At 38.9% G+C, this 24,772-nt stretch overlaps 2 protein-coding genes across 2 annotated transcripts; one reads left to right on the top strand and one right to left on the bottom strand.

Annotated features, from left to right (window-relative positions):
* Window positions 1-371: 371 nt before the first annotated feature.
* On the bottom strand, window positions 372-6,085 carry cyp2r1 (cytochrome P450, family 2, subfamily R, polypeptide 1). The gene is made up of 5 exons (XM_068596034.1): window positions 5,849-6,085; window positions 2,215-2,356; window positions 1,466-2,098; window positions 985-1,314; window positions 372-589 (listed from the first exon to the last, which is right to left on the bottom strand). The coding sequence occupies exons 1-5, from the start codon at window positions 6,083-6,085 to the stop codon at window positions 372-374; spliced, it is 1,560 nt and encodes a 519-aa protein (XP_068452135.1).
* Window positions 6,086-12,511: 6,426 nt separating this feature from the next.
* calca (calcitonin/calcitonin-related polypeptide, alpha) lies at window positions 12,512-15,862 on the top strand. Its single transcript, XM_068596042.1, has 5 exons — window positions 12,512-12,567; window positions 13,015-13,106; window positions 13,362-13,493; window positions 14,829-15,010; window positions 15,464-15,862. Exons 2-4 carry the CDS (start codon window positions 13,021-13,023, stop codon window positions 14,989-14,991), a joined length of 381 nt encoding a protein of 126 aa, XP_068452143.1. The 5' UTR covers window positions 12,512-12,567; window positions 13,015-13,020; the 3' UTR covers window positions 14,992-15,010; window positions 15,464-15,862.
* Window positions 15,863-24,772: the final 8,910 nt, after the last annotated feature.

The following is a 24,772-nucleotide window of genomic DNA, read 5'->3' as shown; positions in this document are numbered from 1 at the left end:
CTGCACAAAGGTTTATAGACATTTCATTTTTAGGGCTCAGAGCAACTCTGAGCTACAGAGAACTAAATCAATAGCACACAAGTGTTCCCAGAATGTCTTTCAGCATCGAGCTTTGTCGCCTCCCTTGCTGCCTAAAAGTAATGTGCAAACATGCATATTTCTCAGTAAAATAATTCAATAGTAATTGAATAAACTGGATGAAATGTACATATGTAAAGAGCTACTTTTATTGCTGAAAGTCCTTTGGGAAAACTGTGACGCTACAGTTCAGAGCGATGCAGTTTTCTGCACCCGTATCGTGTGGTTGCATTGCTGTGCAAAATAGTTAAATACTGTCTTGAACATTTGAACAAGCTGTATTACTTGTTTGCCTAATTGTGATAAGGAGTGTCTCCAAAGAAGGGACTTTTCTGCTGCCTGCGGACCGCACAGATGGAGTAAGGTTTGGGCTGTAAGGTCATGCCCAGTTTGGGAGTGACAGTTGGAATGCTTCCTGGAGGAAACTGAAGATGAAACCTCTGCAGCAAAGTGGTGAAGAAGAGGAACATCTCCATCCTGGCCAGCTGTTCACCCAGGCAGCACCGCCTCCCTGAAAACCCAAAGTTCATTAATTTAGACTCTCTCATAAACACAGGCACATCAGCTGTGCTCAGAAAGATGCACTGATGAGGAAAAGATGTGTTTAACTGGGGATTGTGCCTGCTCTTCTACATTTTTTTGTGATAATGTTCTGTGATGAAGAAAACATACAGGAACTTAAAGAACATTAAAATCACACACAGATGCTACAGCTGAAGCAAACATTTAATATTTAATTTATATAGATACTTCTTTTGAAATGTAAGATTTTATGGACACTTATAGGCCGATGAACTATGATCATAAAGGATTGTGTAGACATACTGTGATTACTGTTACAAATAACCTGCAGCCACAAACATTTGATCAAGACTATTGGAATCCAGGAGAAACAGAGAAACTAACCCAAGGAGAATGGCAGGAAGGCCTCACGCTTCACAAAGTTGCCATTGCTGTCCAGAAACCTCTGTGGTGAGAAAGCACCTGGATCGTTCCAGTACTTCTCGTCAAAGTGCACTGAATAGAGGTTTGTGATCACCATGGTGCCTTTGGGAATTGTGTACCCATTGACTTTGGCATCCTGGGTGGTGGCACGGAAAATACCAAGGGGAACGATGTTGCAGAAGCGTAGGATCTCGTGCAGAACAGCCTCCACATAGGGCATCTTCTGTTTGTCCTCCCAAGTGGGTGCCCTCTCATTGGCCAGCACGCTGTCAATCTCCCTGTGCACCCTCTCTTTGAGGAGAAAACAAATGGCATCAGGTATGTATTCCTTCACAACATTACTTAAGCATTATATTTAGAGCAGCATACAACCAGATGTTCATCTAATCTCTCTCTGGGTCAAATGTTTTCATATCGGGATGATGCTTCGACTATAACTGACCTTGTATGTTGGGGTAGAGAGCCATGTACAGCATGGCCCAGCGCAGGGTGTTAGTCGTGGTCTCTGTGCCCGCAATAATGAGCTCACCCACTGAGTAGATGAGGTTCTCATAGGAAAAAGAGGAGTCGGGACCTACGGTGCTCCCCTCCAACTCATCCAAATAGGCATCAACATAGTGGCGAGGTGCTTGGGGCACCCTGCCCTGCGAAAACCTCTGTATAACCTGCAGCAAGAAGTCATACACCTTAGCAGCATTGCGGAACAGCTTCTGGTGTTTTCCAAAGGGCAAATACTCAATCCAAGGGAAGGCGTTGTAGAGGAGGGCCCAGCCACTCACTGCTAGCTCCACGTTCTCACTGAACAGCTCGATCATGTGCTGGAAGTTGCGGTCGTCGTATGTGAAGCGCTGTCCAAAAATGATCAAGTTGGTGATGTTGGACACGGCGTTGGTTACCAGGTGTTTGGGGTTGAAGGGCTTTCCCTTGTGTTCATCAATGGCATCGACGAAGAACATGCACTCCTCTGAGATCTTCCTCTCGAACTGTTTCTGGCCGCTGCCGAAGTAGCGGAAAGAGTTGCAAGCCAGTTTACGGTGTTCAATCCAGCTTTTGCCATATTTACAATTGAGAAGCCCTTTGGAAGATGGAGAAAGAAGTAAAGGACAGGAGTTTATATCATACCAACTGCAATCATTCAGATACTGTTGCATGAGAAATACTATGCATTGCAATCTTATGATATCATCTTACCACCCATTTTGGTCATTTTTATGAATAAAGGCAGTGATGGGCGATCAGCAAAGACCTCACTTTGATGGTAGAGGCATTCCTTGACACAGTCATATCCAGTTAATACCACCGTCAGGATGCCTCCCAGGTCGAGACTAAAAATCTGAAAGGTACACATTGCAACATAAGCACTGTACTTTTTTTCTTTGCACACATTTCTGTGCAAATGAGTGCCTGTGTCAAGATATGTCAGATTAATACCACCATTGTAGCCATGATGCAACGTTCAGCTTATGTGTGCTCAGTATACTGTCCAAACTGGGTTTTCATATGCCAGAAAACTGAGAATGAGTTCAACTTCCCTGCACAGGACAGTGAGTGAATGAGACAGACTCTGACCCCTAAGGTTATCTCTCCATTTACAAGATATCCAGCTATGCACCTAAATTACGTGTAAAAAAGCACAACTTGCAACCAAAAGAAACTCTGTGTCCCTGTCTGTGACCTTCAACTAGTGAGGTAAAGAGAAAATTAAACAAAATTGTGCATGAATTGCATTTATTCTTTGAGGGTTAATGGAAAAATAATAATTTAATTATATCTGACTGACTGACTGACTGACTGACTATATATGTGTTTGCCAATTCAGATATTTTACAAAGTAAAAACTGAACTGATTTTGTATCTTTCAAATACATAATTTCTAACATTTTTCTGAAATTATGCTTAAATTCAAAGGTTTTACCAAGTAAGAGTTTATAAAAAAATAAAAGTCCTACTTTTGTATGTTCAAAATGTTTATTTCGGCATATTTCAGGTGCTATAAACATACTTTTATCAATAAATCCACTGTACAGATTAGGAGATATTTCAAAGTAAAAGTCCTACATTTTATAATGACAAATCGGTCATTTTTTAATGTTTCAGGTGCTGTAAATGTACTTTTCCCAGGATTCCATGAAATGACTGATGCATATGTGTTCAGGACGTTGATGACCCCACCCATACTGACAATCAAATATTTTTACTGTACAAATTAAGAGATTTTCCAAAATAAATGTCCTTTTTTTGTTTGTGGGAAACAGTGGCCTTGGGTGGGGGGCTTAGGTGGGCCAGTCATTGGCAGAACTTTTAGAAACAATACTAAACAACACCAACATATAATTTACAACTAAAACGCCACTAAAACACTCGCCACTGCTGCTTCCCCCACATGCATTTGTGCCACTAGTTTCACCATTACCGTAATGTACTGTCAACAGGTGTGTGTGTGTGTGTGTGTGTGTGTGTGTGTGTGTGTGTGTGTGTGTGTGTGTGTGTTCAACTGATGATTAGACATAATCTAGTATTTGACCAGCAACACCATGATGGGTGTTACAAAGTTGACTAAACCACAAAAAAATCAATGAAAATGGTGATTAGCAATTGTATATGTTCAAATGCCTATAGTGTGGAGGATACCATGAAGCCTTGAGGCAATCAGATGTAAAAAAAAAACAAAAAAACAAGATAAATTGGTCAGATTTGACCCGAACACCTTAAGAGGGTTAAAGAAACTGAGCTTTGGTAACAATATAGCTACTTGCATGAAATTAAATGTGTATTGATCTATTGATTGTTTGTTTCACACAAGCAAATAACAGACAGATTTTAATTATTTTATGTGTTTTGTTCACTTTAGATGCTGCTTTAATGGGCCGCTATATAAAGATTTCATAGATTGTTAAGCCATGGAACTGATTGACTATTCGGGAGTGTTTAAATGCATGCAAGATTGCTTTTAACGTACTTTTAAAAGTGATTAAAAACTTCAAACATATGAATGCAAACTTTTTCTTATGTCTTATGTAACAACAACACAGTTACCCATTCAGTTGTAATTGATGATGTTTAATAGACTGTCTCTGAATCTCTTGAGGTAATCGAGTGTCTCTTGCATGACACTCAACAAGCTCCTTTTGGGGAGTAAACTGTATATTCTAAACTATTACACGGCTATTGTCATCCTCTTTGGGAAGAGAGAAGAGGTCAGGAGGAATAGTTTGTCAAAGGTAACTTTTGTATCTGATGAGGAGCCAAGCGTGATAACGGTTTACATGCTAGCCGATGTTTATGACTGTGTGTTCATTATGATGAAGCAGATTCAAATTCCTAGATCAGCGTTTTTTAACAGTAAGGTATTTACAAAAACTTTAATATGAAACTGTTTTTTATCAAGTTCATTTTTGGATGCGTTACAGATCAACTTTGACAACTACGAAGCAATTGTGTCTTTGGTGAACATATGCAATACACACTGGAAGTTTCTGGGAAGTATAGGGACTACATTTGTATTGTTATGGTCTTTCATTGTTTGATGGATGTTGTGAATAATCTTTGACTTTTTTGAATGTACAAATGAGTGACTTTAACTTTGAAATATATCTTAATTGGTAATTTGAAAAAAACTCACATTTTCTATATGTGTAGTGGAGTCATAGATTTCCTGAACATTTATGCATCAGTCATTGACTGGAATTATTGAGAAAGGTATGTTTACAGGGGCCTCAAATGTTCAGTAATTACTCCTTTGTAGTCACGAATGTAGGACTTTTACTTTGAAGAATGTCAAAGTTGGTCAAGTAAAATTGTTTGATCATCAGTGTAGGTGAGGTCAGAGACGTCCTGAACACATATGCATCAGTCATTTCGACTCCTGAGAAAAGTATGTTTACAGCACCTCAAACAATGCAAAATGACCAGTTTCTCATTAAACATGTGGGACTTTTACTCTGAAATATCTCCTAATTGATACAGTGGAATTATTGATCAAAGTATGTTTATAGCACCTCAAATATGCAAAAATAAGCGTTTTGAACATACAAACGTAAGAATTTCATATTTTATAACTTGGTACAGTAGAAATGTTTGAATTTAAGCATCATTTTAGCAAAATGTTAGAAATTATCTATTTAAAAGATACAACAGTCGTTCAGTTTTTACTTTGTAAAATATCTGAATTGGTAAAGTTAAGAATTTTTTGGGGATGTGGTCAGAAATGTCCTGCACACATATCAGGCAGTCAGATATAATTAAATCAGTTATCTTTCCATTAACCCTCAAATCAAATAATGAATACACTTCACGCACAATTGAGTTGTATTTTCTCTTTCACTCACTAGTTGAATTCACATGTTTTTCTTAATGTGAATATAACTAATGTACTCTCATTTCCATATATGCGACATTTTGTTTTGAAACCCACATATTGTTACCCGTGGACCTTTCCGCTAACTTTGCAAAACCGGACGTTGTGTCACGTGGATCTTTCTTAAAAAAAAAAAAACCCTCGCTCGCTCCATTTCTGGGTCGGTTGAATGTGTCCACCCGAGCGAACCGAATGTGTGTGTCCGTAAATGTCAGTATATAGGTGCACTGAAATGTCAGTGCCTGCTGATTTGACTCCGAGATCCGAGTGTCTGCAGAGGTTCTCCCCCAAAAGCTGCAGACAAAACTTTAGTCCGATTCTCTTTTGTTCGTTTCAGGACTAGTTCCCAATGCTTGTGCATGCATATGTGTGTGTCGTGCAAGTCTGATCCTCTGGTATTAGGTCATGGACTGCACCGTTTGCAGAGTTCAAAAGCACTGCTGGCAAAACACGAGTCGTAGTTGTTACCTGTCCATGCACTTCGCTCTGCTTCTTGAGGAAGACGTGCGGCTCGGTGGCCAGAGACATAATGTTCCCTATTACAGGGATGGGAGATGGACCAGGAGGAAAGCCCGGGGGTCTTCTCTGCTTCACGAGCTGACGAACCAGCAGAAAAGCGAGGAGGGCGACAGACAAAAAGCCCACACCAAGGAGAGCCTGTGCGCAGGACACCGGCATCAGAGTTTGCGATTTAATTGAAACCATCTTCCCCCAAAAAATCTCTCTTCCACTCCTAGACGACCTCTGCAGACCTCGGCTTCTTCTCAGAAGAACTGAAGCGCATATGTATCATCTTGCACATTTTGCTATCCCCCGCCTCTAAAGCTAAGATTGGCCAGAAAAGTCAGTGTCAGCTGTCAGTGAACTTTGTTCTTCCCCTGATCAATAAACCGGACCATTTTGGTGGTTATGTGTCGGTTTTTGGGCTGCTTTTATTGAACCTCCATAAAAGTCAGTCACGCTGCACTTCATCCGAGCCATTAGTCTAAAAGCTGAAAACACGTTGATACATGAACGTTGTAAAGCAAACAAACAAACAAACTGGCGTTTTGATGCATACAACTGCACAAGCAGTAGGCAGACTGACATGACATAATCATGTAAGTATTACATATAACATATTAACCTATATAGGGGCGACTGGGGTGGATTAAACCGGTGGGCACAGAGCCAGCCATTGTTAGGAGGAAATCAGACAAAGTTGCAGACACAGTCTGGAGGCAGCTTTCCCAGGCGGGAGGTGCTGCTTCCCGGGTCCTAAAAAGAACAAATATGAGTTTAAAAGTAAAATAGAAAATGCAATTATGTTGTAGAACTTTATTGTGACGTTTGACTGTTAAGGCAAAGGAGAATCACCCGCATGCAAAAATGGTGCATATTCAAAATACATAATAACTATCATAAACTTGTGTTTGCCACAGATTTTTTTTTGTCTGCCAAAGGAACCAGGGGGACGCTCAGCTCTGGTTTTGGCCTACACAATACTTCATCCCTGCAATATCTTTTATAGCTGAATTCAATTTCTCTTCTAGATTTAGTGACTTTTAAAGTTACAGCTGCTAGTTTTTTTTATTGGGAAAATAGTTTGCAGCACTGGATTATGTTTTTAGGTAGGCTGTGGATATTGTGATTTTGCTCTTTTCTCAAATAAAGAGAGAGAAATATTTTTCCTGCTTGTAAAGGAAAGACGGATACACTAGCTTTCATATCCGCATCACTCTTAAATCCTAATTCCCAGGGACACACAATGGATGGAGAACGGACCTGACAAAGTCAACTTTTGTGTTGTTTATTTTGAGCAGGAAGAAATAAGATGTAGATCCACATTTACATCTATTTTGTTGTACGTGTAGTTTTTACATATCGTTGATATTTTAAGATCATTTCGACACTATCACTGAGATAAAAAAAAATGAACTAGTTCAGTGTCAAATGTAAAATTTTATAGAAAAAAAAATATTCAAAGTACATCTTAATTATCGAATGATCAATATTGTATGACGGAAAGTAAGACACCCAATTCATTCACCATGATCAAGTCAAACTAGGATTGCAATATTCAGAGAAAAACACTATGGGATTAAATCCAGGATAGCATTAGAGGCTAAAGAACATTTATCAATATCAATCATGAATAGGCCTAACGACGAACTTTATTCTCACTGTACTGAATACATTTTGGTACGATCACAGTTTCAACTCTCGATGGGTTTTCTGCCAACCTTCCTAGTTTAGCTCAGTTCATATGAACAAAAAGTGTCCGAGTGTCTGTGTGCAGGAGTTCATGCATCAGAGCCCTGGTTTGCACATTTTTAAAAGCATTTCAATGCCTCAGTAGTTTTATAACTTCAATAGTGTTTGTGATGAACTGCAGTGTGAGTCTTTTTTTTCACTGTGCTGCCCCCTAATTAATATTATGTACTGACACTTAATTCAACTCCTTTTATGAATAGGACTTTTTTTTTGGCAAAATGTTTAGCTTCTATTCATAAAGTAAACTTTTCAACAAAATGTGGAAACTGAATGAAATACTTTTGTTTTAGTTGTCACTGAATCCCACATCAACCACAATATAAAAGGCTCTCACAGAAGTCATAACCTTCTTCAGACAGAACTCTCCGCCAGCGATGCTTCAAATGAAATAAGAACGCCTCTTTTGTTTGTCAAACTGGAATTCATTGAGGTAAATTAGAAGTAAGCACATTTGTGATGTTACCTTATTTTCTTCTCTTTTTTTTTTTCAAGCAAATCAACTTTGCAACAGTAAGCTGCTCCAGTTGCCCAAACATGCTAAAGGTTAGGTCATGACCGACTCACAGAGGTTAAAGTTTAAGGCAGGCACCACATTCCAATGTTTCATAACCTGAAATTTTTAACTCGCCGGCTAAAAATGGAACTCATCCAGACAGCGCAGGACTGTGCAATGAGGTTTTAAAAACAGGTAACAATGTTTAATATTTCCATAAAATTGTAGGACAATGTTTTTTCTTGTCCACATAAGTCTGGATCTGAGTCAAGACATTTGACATACTCCCTTTTAGTAAAGATATATTTATTTATTGATTCACTTACTGTTTTGATAACAGGTTTTTGCAATATGGTCTGTAGATGGAAGTTGAGAATGGATAGAGCTTGCAAGGGTTAATCAAAGAAACTATTATCTCATTAATGGGGGTTTAAACTATAACAGTTTGCACTTTTGTAGACCCGGCTCTCCATGCTGCTGTGGGATAAGTTCATCTTGACTGGCTCCTCATTAGACATGAAGTTGTTTACCCAGCCGTTCCTTCCTGCTGAGGCAGCTGCTAAGCTTTTTTTTTTTGGACGGCCTCTACAGACCTCTCCCAATCATTCATATTTGTTAGGGCTACCTAATGAGGATATTCTTGCAAATTACTTCTTTGCTTCCTGCCAGCTCCAGAGACTCAAAAGCTATTCTGGAAGCGTTAAACACATCTGTCAAATTTAATCAAATAAACCTGTTCTCACTGTTGCATTATCTTGTTAGCGGTTGGATTAATCAAAACACCAGCAACACAACGAGATTCCAGGTGGTTAACGTTGACCATATTTCGGCATTGATTCAGAAAAAAAATGAATCGAACCAGGTTGGTTAAAAACAATATATGACATAATTACGACAGCTTTTACTCGGCAATGTCACGGATATGCAGATGTGTTATGAGGAGCAACAAGGCAGGACATGTTGATTGAAAGTAAAATGGCTACAGAGATGTATCAGTAAAAAATGTATTTTCAAAACATTTGTATTTAACCTAGGGGAAAAATTAAGAAAACCAAAACAATATTTCTATCCACTGTATTTTGTATATAAACAATAATTTATAAAGAATGCAATATGGATAAATAAACTACATTGTTAAATATTCTTAAAGAATACTCCTTTAAACATATTTAACAATGTAGTTTATTTATCCATATTGCAGAAAAATAACCTTTTTTACAAAAGACCTGAACTCAAGGAGTTTTGTCAGACTTCACACGAATCGTCCAAGATGAAACTGCAGCAAGGGTAAGAGTTCACAGACAGTATATTGTATCACCCAACCCTATTCTGGGATAATTGTATTACTGTCCTGATATCAATGTATAGGAATTAAAGCGTTATAAGGCCATTTGAAGATTGTTCTTCCTGTTCAGCTAAACTGCGGGGCATTGCATGCCATGTTTGTTTGGGTGGGTCCCTTCTCTACTGTGGTTCTACAGTTAATCATTCACTGGAATTATCAAGTGCTTGAGGAAAAATCGAATTACTGACCTTCCCTGGTAATACTAATGTTATCCAGAACCTCTTTTTCCAATTACATAATGAAAGTGGCAGGAAAATCAAGAGGTCTTGTAATCCCTTTGCAACCACTGGACGTGTGTTTCAATGTTAGTTTAGGTTTGCTCCGCTTTCTAATGGAGAGCAGCAGGTGTAAGTCCCTTTGCTAATGGGTACTTCATCTCATGTTTGTAATTCCATGAACAAGGAATGAGAGTAAATGGATGTTCTTAGTGATGGCGTCGAAACCGATCTGTTGACTGTTTTCAGGCACTTCACTTCCATTAAAGATTTCCTTCTCATCATTGTCCTGTGTTCACAATGTCACTGTATTGTTTTAGCACATTGTGGTGAAGCCAAATAATATTTTCAACACACACAATAATGTTCCTCATCAACTAAATAGTTAATTTACTGGTTACTTCATTCTGACAGTTCCAGTAGGTTTAGCAGTCATCCAGCCATCAAATGCCACAATTGCTTTATGTTCACATTCAAACTTTTAGGACTAAACCAAAAAAACATCCTCCCCAAAGTGCCGTCCAACTATTTGTGTCCATGAACCACTACCTCCGCCCAGATTTGAGATCTGAGGTCCTGATATCAAGAAAAAGATTTGCACTTTCAACCTGGCAATTGATATCATCTCAAAAGCCGACAGTAGTGCAAATGGCGTCACATTGTTATTTTTATCATTTAAAAAAAGAAATCCGTTAAACCTAGGTGAGTTGAGTGGTCATGCCAATGTGTTCCTGGGGATCAGGTACCACAGTGCTATTTTGGTGCACATTTTTGTGTGGAACTGTCTCTTCCTACTTACACGGCTCCCGTTCCAACACACTTTTCTAGTTTCAGAAAAAAAGCCTTTATCTCGTATAATAAGTTTCTCTTCCTCTCATATTGAGGATCAGTCTACACTCTCGGACAAGGAGCATTGTTCTTCTTCTTCTTTCACTGGCCTGGAGACTTAGAAGGACAAAAAATGCAGAGGACACTTCACCTCACAATTATCCATATATATGCTCAAATGTCCCCAATCCTCTTGCACCAACTTTAATATTTAATACATACCCTAGCTGTGGTATCATTTCAGTCGATTATCAACTCTTGCTGCCTGTTTTTAAAAAAAAAAAAACACAAGACATTGATATGAGTGAGCTTTGAAGGGGATTCTTTTTGAGACTTTCTCCCAGTCAAGAACGGTGGCGCTTCTCTCTGGAAGAAGACACGTTCACACACGGACTCAGCTGAGACCGATGAGCACATCACCGAGCAGAACACTGCCCTCTCTGTCATGAAGGCTCTCCTGTGTTGCAATTAATTTTTCAAGCCAATTCGTGCCAAGCATTAGGGAATGTTAACAGTGTGAGATAATTGCATTTTTGACAAGACACTTTCCCCCTTGGAATGTAATTTCTCTCCCTCAACTCGTATCGCTGATCAGAGCAGGACGAGGTGAACCGAGGCCGGGGAGCAGCTCGAGTGACAAACAATGTGGGGAGAGGATTTACTTTTACACAGACTAGTGAAAGGCGGCTCTTGTCATTGACGAAGAGGCATCCTTCTTATCTGAGTTAGAGACATGGGGAGCGTGCTTTTATCTTTTGTATTGAATCGAAACATTTTGGAGGATTTCCAAACAGTAACATTGCTTGAGCACTGCCATCTATAGTCGGAGTACTATGCTCAGGATTTTCTATCTCCACATTTCTGCTGTACTAGAGTTGACTAAGAGTTAACTAAATATATTCTACTCAGACGTCTTTGCAATGTAATAAAATGACAGAATAATCATTGTGTGTGTGTGTTTACTGTTGGAATCTCTTTCTCTAAAGTCTGAAGTGTGCCTCGAGCAGACTTCGGATATCATATGGAGCTGTTGGAGACTAATTTAGGGCTTCTGGTATCGAGCCTGCAAGTCTGCTCAATAGTACTAAAAGGCTCATTCACACTAATGAATTTCCTTGTGACGCAAAAACTAACTGGGAGGCAGGGTGCTTTATGATACATCATTCAATATTGTTGCATAAGGGGAATTACAAGATGGCCAGAGACCAACAGCACACAAATTAGCTTGGAGAAACCGGATGGACACTACTGATTTCTGTGGGAAGGCTCAGATTATCCATGGACATTATTCCCATTCAAGAAAGGCTTTATTTGATCCAATTTGACATACATCATGAAAATACACAGGATAAAAACATTGTTCAGCGGTGTCAAATGATGCAGTAATATGTTAAAACATGCAACCTGTAAATTATTGGTCTGTTATATGGCAAATTAACAGCCTTTGACCCCATTCCCCACATTAAACATGCATCTTGAGTGCGTGGCTGCAACAAAGGCTGTCACAAGTTGTTTTGTTTTGTTTAAGACATTGGTATCTGGTAATATGTAATGACATATGAACCACTTTCATTCGTAAATGTCATGAATCTTGTGGATTTCATGCCACTTAACCTTGTTCATAACCACTTCAAGATGAACTGGCCCAACATTAAAAATCACATCGGCATATTTTAATAACAGAGGCACTGGTGATTTATGTTTGAATTCTCTGACCATTTCAATTAAACCTAACTAAAACAGCAAGGTTTTTCTTTTTCATTGAAGTACGTGTCAGCTTTTTGTGAATTAAACACACTGATGACCACATATTAATGCCATTTACGTACAAGCTCCTCTATTGGCTTGCTGGGACGTCGTACTTCTGATTGGCTTACAGATTGAGGTAAAACATTTGACTGGCCAATAGATTGTGATCAAGTGCTCGCTCACTTAATACAGACACCCATGGGGCACATATATAAAGCCCTGCACTGTAAGGAGTGCTCAGCAGTCTCATAGAAGTGAGATTATTATTGAATTTCTTCATTACTAGAAGATTTATTTCCTCACAGTGAGTATTGATAAAAGACAGTTTTTTTTGTTGATTGTGTACATTATGCTGTCACTGTAAAATACCAGAAGGTGAGAACTAAGTGGACTAGATAGCGATCTGTACTGGGTGCTAACAGTGGGGAGATGCAGCTTTGCTGGTTTGATGATGTTATACTATTTATGATAGGATGCAGCTAATTCTGCTAATGGACGTAAATGCTGTTATAGTTGCTGGCAAAGCTTCCAGTGTCAGTATACCACCAATAACTCTTCTGTCTGCCTCCGCATGTTCAGCAGCTCTAACAGTGAGGGTGTGTAAGAGAGAGAGGGAATATTCATAGTAGTGAGTGTACGCAGCAGATGATTAAGTCTGTACTAATAAGAAATCATGTCTACTTGAATCAAATGTTGTGGACTTTTTAAAAACCTTTGCTTACAACAATTTGTATTACCTTGTTTTCTACAGGGCATCATGATCATGCTGAAACTCTTGAACCTCCTTCTTGCCTATGCACTGATCAGTTGTCAGATGTACGTCTCACAGGGAGCTCCATCCAGGTGAGAGTTATGACATTATTTCGTAAAGAATAAAATATATGAACCTTGTAAAAAACACTGTAATTATTATGTAAATGATGTAAAGAAATGAAAATGTGTTCAACATTATTTCTGCAGAACAGTTTTCCTTGTTTATCACTTATGTTTGATTTTAAATCTGTGAACTTAATTTATCCCAAGGATTTTATAGATTTTTGCTTTTAAAAAGAATGAAACCAACGTTACGAAATTACTTAATGAAATGTGTATTTTCAGAACAAGTAAGGAGTCAATGTCAGATGGAGTCACACTATCAATTGATGATGCCCAAAGGTTACTCAGAGCTATCAAGGAGTTCATGCAGTTAACGTCAGATGAGCAAGAGCACCAAACAGCTGATGAAAACAGGTATGGCTTTTATTATTTTTGTAGGTATTATCATAGTATAGTTGATCATGATTATAATACATTTTAATATAGAATCTGGTATCTATCTATCCATTTATCCATCTATCCATCTATCTATCTATCTATCTATCTATCTATCTATCTATCTATCTATCTATCTATCTATCTCAGCAAAATATAACACACTTTTGTTTATAAGCCCAACAGCTCCAACTTTGGTCTTTATATTTTTTCATCAAGGTATAAAGAGAATGTCATGTAAAACTATACTCTGTGTCATAATCTGTTAATGCATGGACTGCATTTAGTAATTCATCCATCCATTTATTTAGTATAATACTAAAGGATGTGCCTGAAAGACAGTGTCTTTAAAACTGAAGCGAGCAGGATGTCAAAGAGCAGGAGAGCACACGCATGAGAGATATTACAGAAACTGAACATGCATAGCATGACAACTACAACAAGATATCTTCATATGTCTGTTAAATCCATTAGCATGCATTTCAAATATTAATTTAATGCATGACATTTTAGAAAATCATGCATGTAATTATTAACATGTATGTGCATGCCACAGTTGCTGTAAGCCTGTTTCTGCATGTTTGTCTCTGTCCCTAACAGCTTGGATAGACCCCTTTCTAAGCGCTGCACCGGCTTAAGCACTTGTGTGCTGGGCAAACTCTCCCAGGATATTCACAAACTCCAAACCTATCCCCGAACCAACGTGGGAGCAGAGACGCCTGGCAAGAAGCGAAGTCTCTCTGAGCGTTATGAAAACTACGACAACTCATACAAATGAAACTCTCATTTTTGGCCAAGTCTATTCTGTCTGTCTAAGTTAACGTTTGCTTGTTCATACACGCTCTGTTTCCTTTCACGAGACTGCTGATGCATGCGAATCCTATTTGTCTGACTAACTTCATAGAAACAGCTTTACTTTAATTTTCCACTCAGCAGATTTGGACTACTCAGGTAGTTCTGTACAATACAATAAAATATAGAAACAGCTAAACACCTCTCTAATTATGTTTCTCTTAACCTGGTTCTACATTAATAAATTATTCTTTTACTTGGAAGCTGTTTTGAATTAATTCAAGATTGAAAACATAGGTTGTACATTACTCATTGAATAAAGCGTGAAAGGAGAAAAGGGTAAGCATGAGAGTGCACACACAGTTAATCATTCAATCATCATTGTTTTTGTATTTCCTTTGTGTTTAATTTGTCGTTGATGATTCTCAGCAATACTGTTAAACGTGTCATTCAGATGTCTGACCTAACCCTGAGTGACCTCATGTGATAAACTGTGTTCACTGTCTTTTCCATTCTTGCAAGTAATGCAACAGTACAGAAGCGAGGATGCAACACAGCCACCTGTGTAACCCACCGCTTGGCTGACTTCCTGAGTCGGTCAGGAGGACTGGGACACAGAAACTTTGTTCCCACCAATGTGGGTGCCCAGGCTTTTGGCAGACGTAAGCGGCGCGGCCCTGTGTGAGCACAAGAGCAGATACATGGTACGTTAGACCTCTTTGAAGCATACAATGTACATATCGCACAAGAGAGCAATTTGAACAAAGTGATTCAACGCTACAGAAGTCTGAAGGTGTATCAGTATATTGGAATTGTGAAATTCCTACAATGGGTTCCTGAAATTAGATATAAGAATCAATTATGTTATGTTTTTGTTAAGTATGGACGTTCACAAGTTACTATTAACTATCAATTATGTACCACACACTGACCAAACCTGATTTGCGTACATTGAAAAAAAGTTATTGATGAATAGCATTCATGGAGAAAGATCCCTGTGGCCCAAACGGTCTTTTACAACGAAGGACCTTTGATATTTATCTCATTTTATCTCACTTTCCCACTTTTATCTCATTTCCTGTTGCTTACAACTTTTACAACTTTTCTTTATAGAAGCTGAACTTTTTTATTTGTATATCTTCTCGTTGGCTCTTTAGGACCGAGTGCCTCTTTTAAGGGACAAAACTACATCATCATCTACCTGCAGACACTTGGAAACATGGTCATGAGTAGAAGGCCATTCATCCGAACATGAACTGATCTCTTGTTTTCAGAAAGCTGTCATATTCATTCTCTGTCTGTGCTTGAAAACAGATAAATAACTAGCACTGGTGTTATCGTCATCAAGGAAAGGAAACCTCAGCGGGATGACATTGTGTTTTCCTTTGTCTTTGCTTGTATTGTATTGCACTGATCTGTATTTGCTTAACAGTGAGGCATACTGAATGTCTGCACTACCAACAACACCTTTAAGAACTGTGGCTGTCTTGTGCCTTAATGTAACACGTTCATTTCATTATAGGTACTGATATGTATTGATTCTAAATATTGTAACAATTGTGACTTGAAAGCAAGAATAAATTGTATTTTAACTACATTAGGCTTCCATGTCTGTGTTTTTGTTTGATTGGGTGATCAGCTGTAAGAAAGCTGTCCAGCAGCACTATCTATTCATTTCAATCAGGTTTATCTAATGTGTTATGAAAAGAAAAAGCATCACATAACGCAGTTCATGATATTTACTTATCATGGAATTAGAGAGGCCACATTGCATTTACTACACATGAGTAATTGAACGACTTTGTGTGTACAATGGTGAGCATGTCACTGACATCTTACGACATCTCAACATTTTATATTCAATACCTGGCTCATTTTGCCATCCAGTGGTTACAATAAGTCACTATTTTTTATTGGATCGAGAGCCTCTTAAGAACAAAAACATGGTAAATTTGTTTTGAATGAACAACCTTTTGTGACTCCTTCATCAGTTCTTTTTCAAATAATAGAATAAAGAAATTGCAATCAATTTCAAGTAAACCATAATGCTCCATCAGACAAAAAAAAGTGCAATCATTTTATTAAAACAATGCAAATAAAGTTATATCTGTAACATACGGAAGCACGTTGCATTCACGAGATACAAAAAATAGACCTCTTTTCTCATAATTACGAGATCTTGTCAGTTATTTACGTCTGTGGCTGTGTTATGTTTGTGACGTCGTGTGGATGCATTTCAGATGCATGAATTTGTATCCATGAAGCATCTCGTGTTGCTTCAACTGCTCCTGCAGAAACAGAGCGACATCCCGCACGTCAGACTGGACTTTCCTCCTGAACAATCCTAACGCCTTGAGATGCCTGCGCAGTGTTGACATACTAAATTTAATACCATGCTCATTTTTCAGAAACACCAGTATTTCCCAGTGTCAAACAAGAGAAGGTATTCATAGCAGATTAACTGCGATAGCGCCATCATTGCCACTTTACAGACGTTTTCTTTTTTTTTTTTTACCTTTTCTCGTAATTACGACATCCAGTGAATGCAATGCGCTTCCGTAGTAACATAACTAAACAAATTAAAATATTTGGCAATGAAGAGTTTTACATCTTTGGCTAACACGTTTTATCATAGTGGCTGCAATGAGCCTGCTTTCCACTACAAATCTTTTTGAAATGGGTTTATCGGGTTATACACGTTGCTCTCAATTCATGCTCAATGTTTATCTTTGATCTGTATTTCGTTTTGAGGGAGACAACAGCAGAAAAGTCGATCTCGCCGAGTTATGTAGCGAATCGCCAAGAAGAAGCGAGTCTGTTAACGGGGTAAACGTAAACATTTACACAAAAGTACAGGAATTTTGCTACTTTTTTAATGACTTAGTTTCATGTCTGTGTACTTCTGTGAAGATCTCAATAAAGTGCGCACCACAGAGTTTAAGAAAGGAGGTGAGGGGGGGGGGGGGGGGGGGGGGGCACTGTGCCAGGAAGTCTGCGCGGAATCGGGCAGGGAGTGGGTCCGTGGGTCGGGTGTCTCATTGAAGGCCTCGGTCTAAAACCACGGCCCGCCACTGGTGGACATGGGGCGCGTAGACCGACCCATGGAGCCACTTCATCCACTAGCGCGGACTCCCCCGCCGAGCAATGCACAATTATGCAGCAACTCTCGGTCGGCTGGGCGTGAAGCAAGCGCGGCGCAACGCCGGCCTCGCGATATTGTGCATCCTGACTGACAGACTTGACCAGCGAACCTTCGGGTCAACAACAATGCATGTTGTCCAAATAACCACATTTAGTAATAACAAAACAAATCATCAAAATTAAAACACTGCACACACACACACACACACACACACACACACACACACACACACACACACACACACACACACACATGCAAGCAAATGCACACACACACACACATCCACACAAACACCCACGCACACACACACACTCAGATCTCCAGCAGCTGCTGCACCGTGGAGGGGAGAGGCCACAGTCCTGGCTGACCAGCAGCAGCAGCAGCAACAGCGCTGTGTTTGATTAAAAACCACCGAGGATGTAAAAAACAAAAAAAGGTCACACAGCCAGCATTTCACTCACCACACTTCCATAATCCTCTTTGCGAAAGGTGTCAAAAGTACATAAGCAAGTCATAATCCACCAGCAAGGTAGCTTTTTGGTTCTCGGTTAAAGCTAGAAGTTTCTAGTTGCTCTTTGTGCCCCACTGACCAATCACAGTGCATGCTAATGGTCACGCTTGGCCACTGACCAATCATACACGTCCACGCCATCTTGCATGCCCTGCACATCAAAAAAAGAGGCCCAGCTCGTCAAACTAAAGATCTGATTTGCTGAAGACCATGACAATCAACCACAACGTCCACTCTCAGTGTACTCGTTGGACCCTATGTACCCATATATGAGTCTGTACCTCTTGTTCCCCATGTTCAAGTATTTGTATGAACCCCAAATGAGGTATAATACTTTATATAATTATATTTTTATAATTATTTTTTTCAGATTTAAAAAAAAATGTATACTTTAATTTTCTTTTTGATTCTTTCTTTTTTTTTAGAACATCCAGCATAATTATGATTTGTCAAAAATCCGTCCTCGAGCGGTCCCTGAGTTTTTCCAACTCAGGGCCTTATCAACATCCCACATACTATAACACACCTTTTTGGAAAGGTTAGGACCTAAGATCCCTGCAAAACAAAGTTTTGACATATTGGGAAGGTGTTTTAGTAAAAAAAAAAAATAAATGTGTTGTTGGGTTCAAAAACAGAAAAAAGTTACTTGTTTTATGGGAAAACATTGTTGGGTTTTTGCGAACTACGGCTTTAAATCTTCAGAAGGTTCTGCTGGTGCTCTATGGCCTTAATGCAGAAACATCCTCCCTTCAGGGAAGCTTCCGCCTTCAAAATAGTCGGCAATAAAAAAAGTAGCTGCGGCCGTTTTGTGACTTTACAGGTACTATTAGGGATTCCCACAAGCCTTACGGTAACGTGGATGTGTTTGTTAGTGAAATCCGACTTTGTTAAGAGGTACTTATCACAAGTTTAGTGAAAGTTACGGTCACTGCAACAAGTTCATGGTGTTACGTAAGTACTTAAATTTAACAGTTACTTAAATGTTTTAACCATATGTATCTTCTCACAAGGGTTACAATATTGTAGCACTTTAAATTAAGTTAATAAATGCTGTGATTGCGGAGATAATTAATTTTATGTTTGAAAAAATAATAGTTTTCTCAAAAATCAGACGCTGGATGACTCGGGTGACAAAAAGTTCTGCAAAGGCCTTCCTTTACTCCTTTGCTTCCATAGAGACACAGGAGAGAAAACATCTGATTGGATGAAAGTCTGCTGCCCTGAACAGCACTACTGAAGGCTCAAGGCTGAAGGCAGAGCAACAGAGGAGGACAGGAGCCGTGCAATGAGAAAAAGAGCTAATATGAAAAAATAATTTAAATACATGTAGTGTATTTATGAAAAAACAATGAAATTATAAAATAGGTATAACTTTGTGATTCTGTTTAGGTCAGCAGAGAAGGCCCTGACGGCCCATTACTGGTGAACAGTTGTTCATGATGGAACGACTTTGATTTAGTTTCATCTTGTATGTGCATTATTAACGGCCAACAAAATACACACATCGTTTTACTGCCTCTTCTTTTTGCAACAGTTAGTCTGACATTTTCCTGAAGAGCTTCGAGTGATTTGTTGCAGGCTTAATAACAGCCCTCTTGAGTAATATTTCTCTGGAGTTCCTGTGTAACAGACCCAGAGCTTCACGGCTGCTCGTCTTTCCTAATTGACACGCTTGTTCTACAAGTTGTTTGACCCCTCCTTTCTCGTGGCTCTTTAGGGAGAAAATACTTTTTACAATTTGGAATGTCTACACTAAGGGATTGTTATGACACAACACAGACACACGGTGTTGAGTAAATTCAAGCAATGTCCAACATTGGAATGAGTCTCTGTTTAAAACAGCTCTCCTTGATAACCGTGTGACGTAGAAGTGGTGTAGAGAAGTCATGGAAACTCAGTGTCAACGCTAGTTCACGTACAGTCGACCAACATTGACATTTTTCACAACAAAGTTGAAGGTTTGGCCACTTTCACTGACACATTTGTACACATTTTTGGTGTTTTGTACAGTATGTTTATTACTGTGTTTTTACAGTGTGGGGTTCTGGAGCTCTGGTTTACAGAACGTGTCCACAATCACAGCAACACAGATGTGACTGCCTGACACCCGGCACAGCCAGTATCAACCTACCATTAAGTGTGTCAAGCCTGTCACACATTTTAGTGTTGTTTCACTGGTAGATTCATCTAGATTCAACATGTAGTTTGGATAGTTTCTACCATTTTTGCAGCCTTTATTTTTATTTCACTTTTTTTATTTTCAAATAAGTTTTTAGCAGTGATTGTTTGTCCATATGTGTGTTCTGTATTATACTAAATGTTTGAAAAAATAGACTTAATGATCGTAAACTACAGAAGCAAAACAAAGTCACATTCTCATACTTGTGTGTGATTGATTGTCAGTGCTTGATAGAAAGCAAATGCTCTCAACATACCTTGTTCTATATTTTTTGACATGCAGTCTTAAAGAAGTTGTAAATATTAAAAGTGCAAACCTGATCGTGGCCGTGGTGGTTGAAACATGTCGAAGTGTGCGTTAAAAATGTGCAATGCTCTCCCCTGAGTGTGGACAGACAGCACATATCAGAGTTGATTATACAGATGAGAGTGGGTCACTCTTGGATGTGAGTAGCCATGTGCAAACAGAGATAATGAAGGAGACGAGGGCTGGTGTTAGAGATAGTTCAGAGCCTCGGAGGAGCTGTTTGAGATGCCAGATCTTTAGAGAGTCTGGGGACGAGCATCTGTCACTTTCCCCTCATCACCATCTGGATGACGGACTGTGAGTCATTCAGAGGGGCTATATCTTACTTTTCTCGTTTAGCTGCAGGAACATGGACATTTTGTGCTTGCAGACTGGTAGTTTGGGACAAAACGTTTCTACACATGGGAGCAACATGACGCACTTCTTGACATACATGTTCAGTAGAAGGTGAACGCTGAGTCAAAGTGCCTGCAGACGATTTATCTCTGCGCCTGTCCACACACTGTAGCTCTTCACTGCCGTCCTCCACCTCCATAGCGTTTTGTTAGACGCAGCAGGGATTCAGCGCTGCACCTGTAGAATTCAGATTGCAATCGCATTTCAAACCACCTTTTACATGCAGTTCTGAAATAAGGTGCTTGAAAAGCTATAGTATTTGCGTCTCTTTGGGCTGCAGTGCCATCATGTGGCTGATCATGTGATCGCTGCGTGTACATGAGGAATTCTTTGTGGTTAACAGATGTTCAAATAACCTGATAATTGAAATATAGGTTAATACACTTGCATGCTTGGACTCAGAAGCAGATTTATTGTAAAATAATTTCTCAAAAACTAAAATGCTTTGATTCTGCAATTTCATAGAGAACGCTACAAATCCAATCAAATTATTTAGTGTTCTGACCTTTGTGTAAAATATTTAATGTAATTTTAGATGTCAGGATCCTCCCAAAATGTAATTAGTACTAAATGTACTTGTCTGCACTAAATGGTTTTAACTTACTGCAAATTACTTTTGGCAGAGTGCATTCTTTGTTGTAATTTTCAGTACATGATGTATCAGTAAGCCATAGGAAATAGATATGTCAATTTGATTTCAACTTTTTTCTCCTGTAAAAAACATCTGTATTTAATCTAGATTCCCTCCATTGGGATTTTTCAAATTTTCAAGATGAACTTTGTGCACTGCATTAAATTCAAAGATTATGATCATGATTATTAACCCCATCAGGACTGTACATTCAGTTATTTTTAGGGCCACTGATGCCACTGTATTCATTTATTCATGAAAATAAAGCAGGCACAGTTTTCTTTTGTTGAAAGAATCATTTAACATGAACTAATTACAGTATGCATAAGACGCAGTGGAGAACAGACTTGTATTTATGTATTTTGGATATAACAAAGGACCGGGTTGCACTGCGCAAACAACGTAGCGTCTAATAATTATCTTTAGGCAACAAAAGTAGCGGTAGGGTTTTAGTATTTTATCCAAACTGCAGTAACAAAATGGCAATTTAATCATTTAACTATACAAATCCATAGATTGATTAAAAAGAAAGAGTTTTTAGTGGCTGCTTAGTTAATATGAACAAATTTGAACTTAATTCATCTTCAAAGAAGATATTGTGCAGGAAATGTTCAAGCAGTAAGAATAAATGGAGAGCTTATGTTGATTGAATTATGTACATTGGAAAAACATTCGACTGTTGACTTTGACGCACCTCATATTCAAAAAGCTACGAGCTTAATATACTGAAGATCATAATTCAGAACTAGAAGTTGATCTTCCTAATGTATTGATATTACATGAATGACATTTTAACTGGGGGAATTTTGACACCTGAGATAACTATAATACTGCAACGACTTCTATGACTTCTAATGTTACTTCAACCAACTGACCATCAGCCAGAGCCAAACCAAAAGCAAACAACCTTTCAAAGAACATTGCATTTTATATCCAAGATTCCTCGAACAAAAAAAAGTATTGCTTTTTTGATTTATAAAAAGTAGTTCCAACTTCTATCTCAAATATGTAATTTCTTTTCATATACTCAAGATGGCAGCAAAGAGCCATGCAACTTTGCTGCTCAGATAATCAATTTTCTGTTCATGAAGTTTATCAAAAAACAGTTTTGCTGTTTTCTTTTCTTCTCTGCCAGATTTATACAGGACAAAATTATTGCAGAGGCATTTCATTTCTGGTTGTAAAGCCATCTCATCAAACAAATTCTTCCAGCAATAGAAAATACACTGGAGTGTTTAAAGTCTGCCTCCCTAAAACTAAATTAATGTGTGTATGAGATGAGCATAATTGATGATATCTCAATATCCATGATCATATTGAACACAAAATGAAAGTATGTTGTCTTATCGAAAATGATCAGGCTATAACTCTCGAGCGGGTCCATGTCTGAGAATATATAATTATCATGTGCAATGCAGTAAAAACGGCAATGCTTATTTGCGGTCAGGTTGTCGATAGTGTTAAACCACTCTACTTTAGTTTTATTGCAACAATTATTTTAGTAATTTTTCGAAATTCGAAACCAGAATAATGTCAAGAAGTCAATTCGCTCTCCTTTTAATACTGAATAAATGCTTCGTGGCAGTGCTATTGATTGTTGAGTTAAAGAATATCGGCATATCTATGAATGCTTTTTAAATTTGAGAGTAAGACCCTTTAGCTCTTTCTGGACGCTCTGGTTATCAAACGCAAGCCATCACAGACCTTTTGGACACTTTTTAAAACCTGGGGCTTATTTACTGTGTGATAGATATTTCTAAAGACAACATTAAACAGATTTTGGAAGGTATGCGTTGTGCTCAGTCAAAGATGTAGTTCCTTGCACACCCCGTCTCTCTCTCTCTCTCTCTCTCTCTCTCTCTCTCTCTCTCTCTCTCTCTCTCTCTCTCTCTCTCTCTCTCTCTCTCTCTCTCTCTCTCTCTCTCTCTCTCTTTCTCTCTCTCTCCCTCTAAAGGCCGCCTTTGTAGGCATAGAAATGCCCTCTGTGTACTCTGAAATGTAAAGCAGGCTTTCTATTCGGGGATGCATGCGGCTGTTGCTGATCTGTTTAATTGTAAATGACACAGGGCTTCATAAGGTGCTATGTTTGATAAAGATAACTCTTTTATTTTCTATAGAGGAGATGCATATCACACAGTTATAACTGTTTGACTTCTCACAGGGGCAGCTTTATGTGACCTTGCTGGAGAACTACATTTCTGTACCGCCCAGACATTCATCTCGTCTTGTGTGTCTACTGATCATACATGCATGCATAGCCGCAGTCACGATCTTACAGCACAACTGTCTATACTGCTCACAGTTCATATGAAGGTATTTTACACTGAATTGAGTTGTCAGTGGCTACTGAACATTTAAAAGAATCATGAGGAATTATGTAATGCTGTTAACAGTTTGCTTCACAGGAGCCAGCATTTTGGCGCTTGATATATTGTATATTTCATGTCATTTATTCATCAAATGTTTAAAAAAATCTGACATTAAATAAATCTGATTCTGATGGCAATGGACACCAAATCCCCTCTCCTCATTTCTTTCCATTCTGCTAAATTGACTATTATCGTTGTGATACCTGAACAGTTTACCAGTCCTCATTCAGACCTCGTTCCTATTAATCTTTTTTACACACATAAACATAAAAAGGTAGGCAAAACAGGAAGTAAAGGCGCAGCCCTGTGCAATGCTGCTGTATTCATGATACAATTTAAATATGTACAATTAGTAGCTTGTGTCCCAAAGTGGTCCTCTTATATTAGGCCTACTGAAACATAACTTATTTTGTAAAACCTGGATGGCTTTACCCATAAAATCTGTACATTCGTCCCAAATATGTAGCTGTGCACTGTAACCAGAAGTTCACCCTGCACAGAGAATTATTTCTTCTACAACTATTGTACAGTTTGGACACATCACCCATCCCACCTTTGCCCTTATATTACACAGCACACACCACAGATACAGATGCTCACTCGCTGCTCACATTGTCTCCCAGCCACACTTTTAACTTCAAAGCCCTGCTCACCCTTGTGTCTCAGGAGGAATGGAGGCACCATAGCAGCCAGTCTTCGCTGCTTTGCCATGGTTAACTATGACCGCAGGCTGGAGCACCTCCCCATGCCTCCCGACACCAGAGCAGGGGCGGTGGAGGGGGGAGTAGGCGTCCTGTAGCTCCACAACACACCGCCTTGTGCCTTGCCACCACATAACCTGTCCCTGTGAAACAGAGGTGCATTATGCACCACGATACAAGGCTGCACTTGTTGAGAACAGTCTATGTATAATGATGAAAAGCATATAACCT

This window comes from Clinocottus analis, unplaced genomic scaffold, assembly GCF_023055335.1.
Source record: "Clinocottus analis isolate CAN_PGR_092001 unplaced genomic scaffold, fCliAna1.0.p SCAF_33, whole genome shotgun sequence".
NCBI classification, from domain to species: domain Eukaryota; kingdom Metazoa; phylum Chordata; class Actinopteri; order Perciformes; family Cottidae; genus Clinocottus; species Clinocottus analis.
This window is presented reverse-complemented; position numbering and strand designations above follow the sequence as displayed.

Coding starts and splice junctions, on each gene's coding strand:
- calca (XM_068596042.1), top strand. CDS start 13,021: ATGATCATGCTGAAACTCTTGAACCTCCTTCTTGCCTATGCACTGATC. Junction 13,107..13,361: donor TCACAGGGAGCTCCATCCAG/GTGAGAGTTATG, acceptor GTGTATTTTCAG/AACAAGTAAGGAGTCAATGT. Junction 13,494..14,828: donor CAAACAGCTGATGAAAACAG/GTATGGCTTTTA, acceptor CATTCTTGCAAG/TAATGCAACAGTACAGAAGC.
- cyp2r1 (XM_068596034.1), bottom strand. CDS start 6,085: ATGGTTTCAATTAAATCGCAAACTCTGATGCCGGTGTCCTGCGCACAG. Junction 2,099..2,214: donor AAAAATGACCAAAATGGGTG/GTAAGATGATAT, acceptor CATCTTCCAAAG/GGCTTCTCAATTGTAAATAT. Junction 590..984: donor CTTCCTGCCATTCTCCTTGG/GTTAGTTTCTCT, acceptor TTGGGTTTTCAG/GGAGGCGGTGCTGCCTGGGT.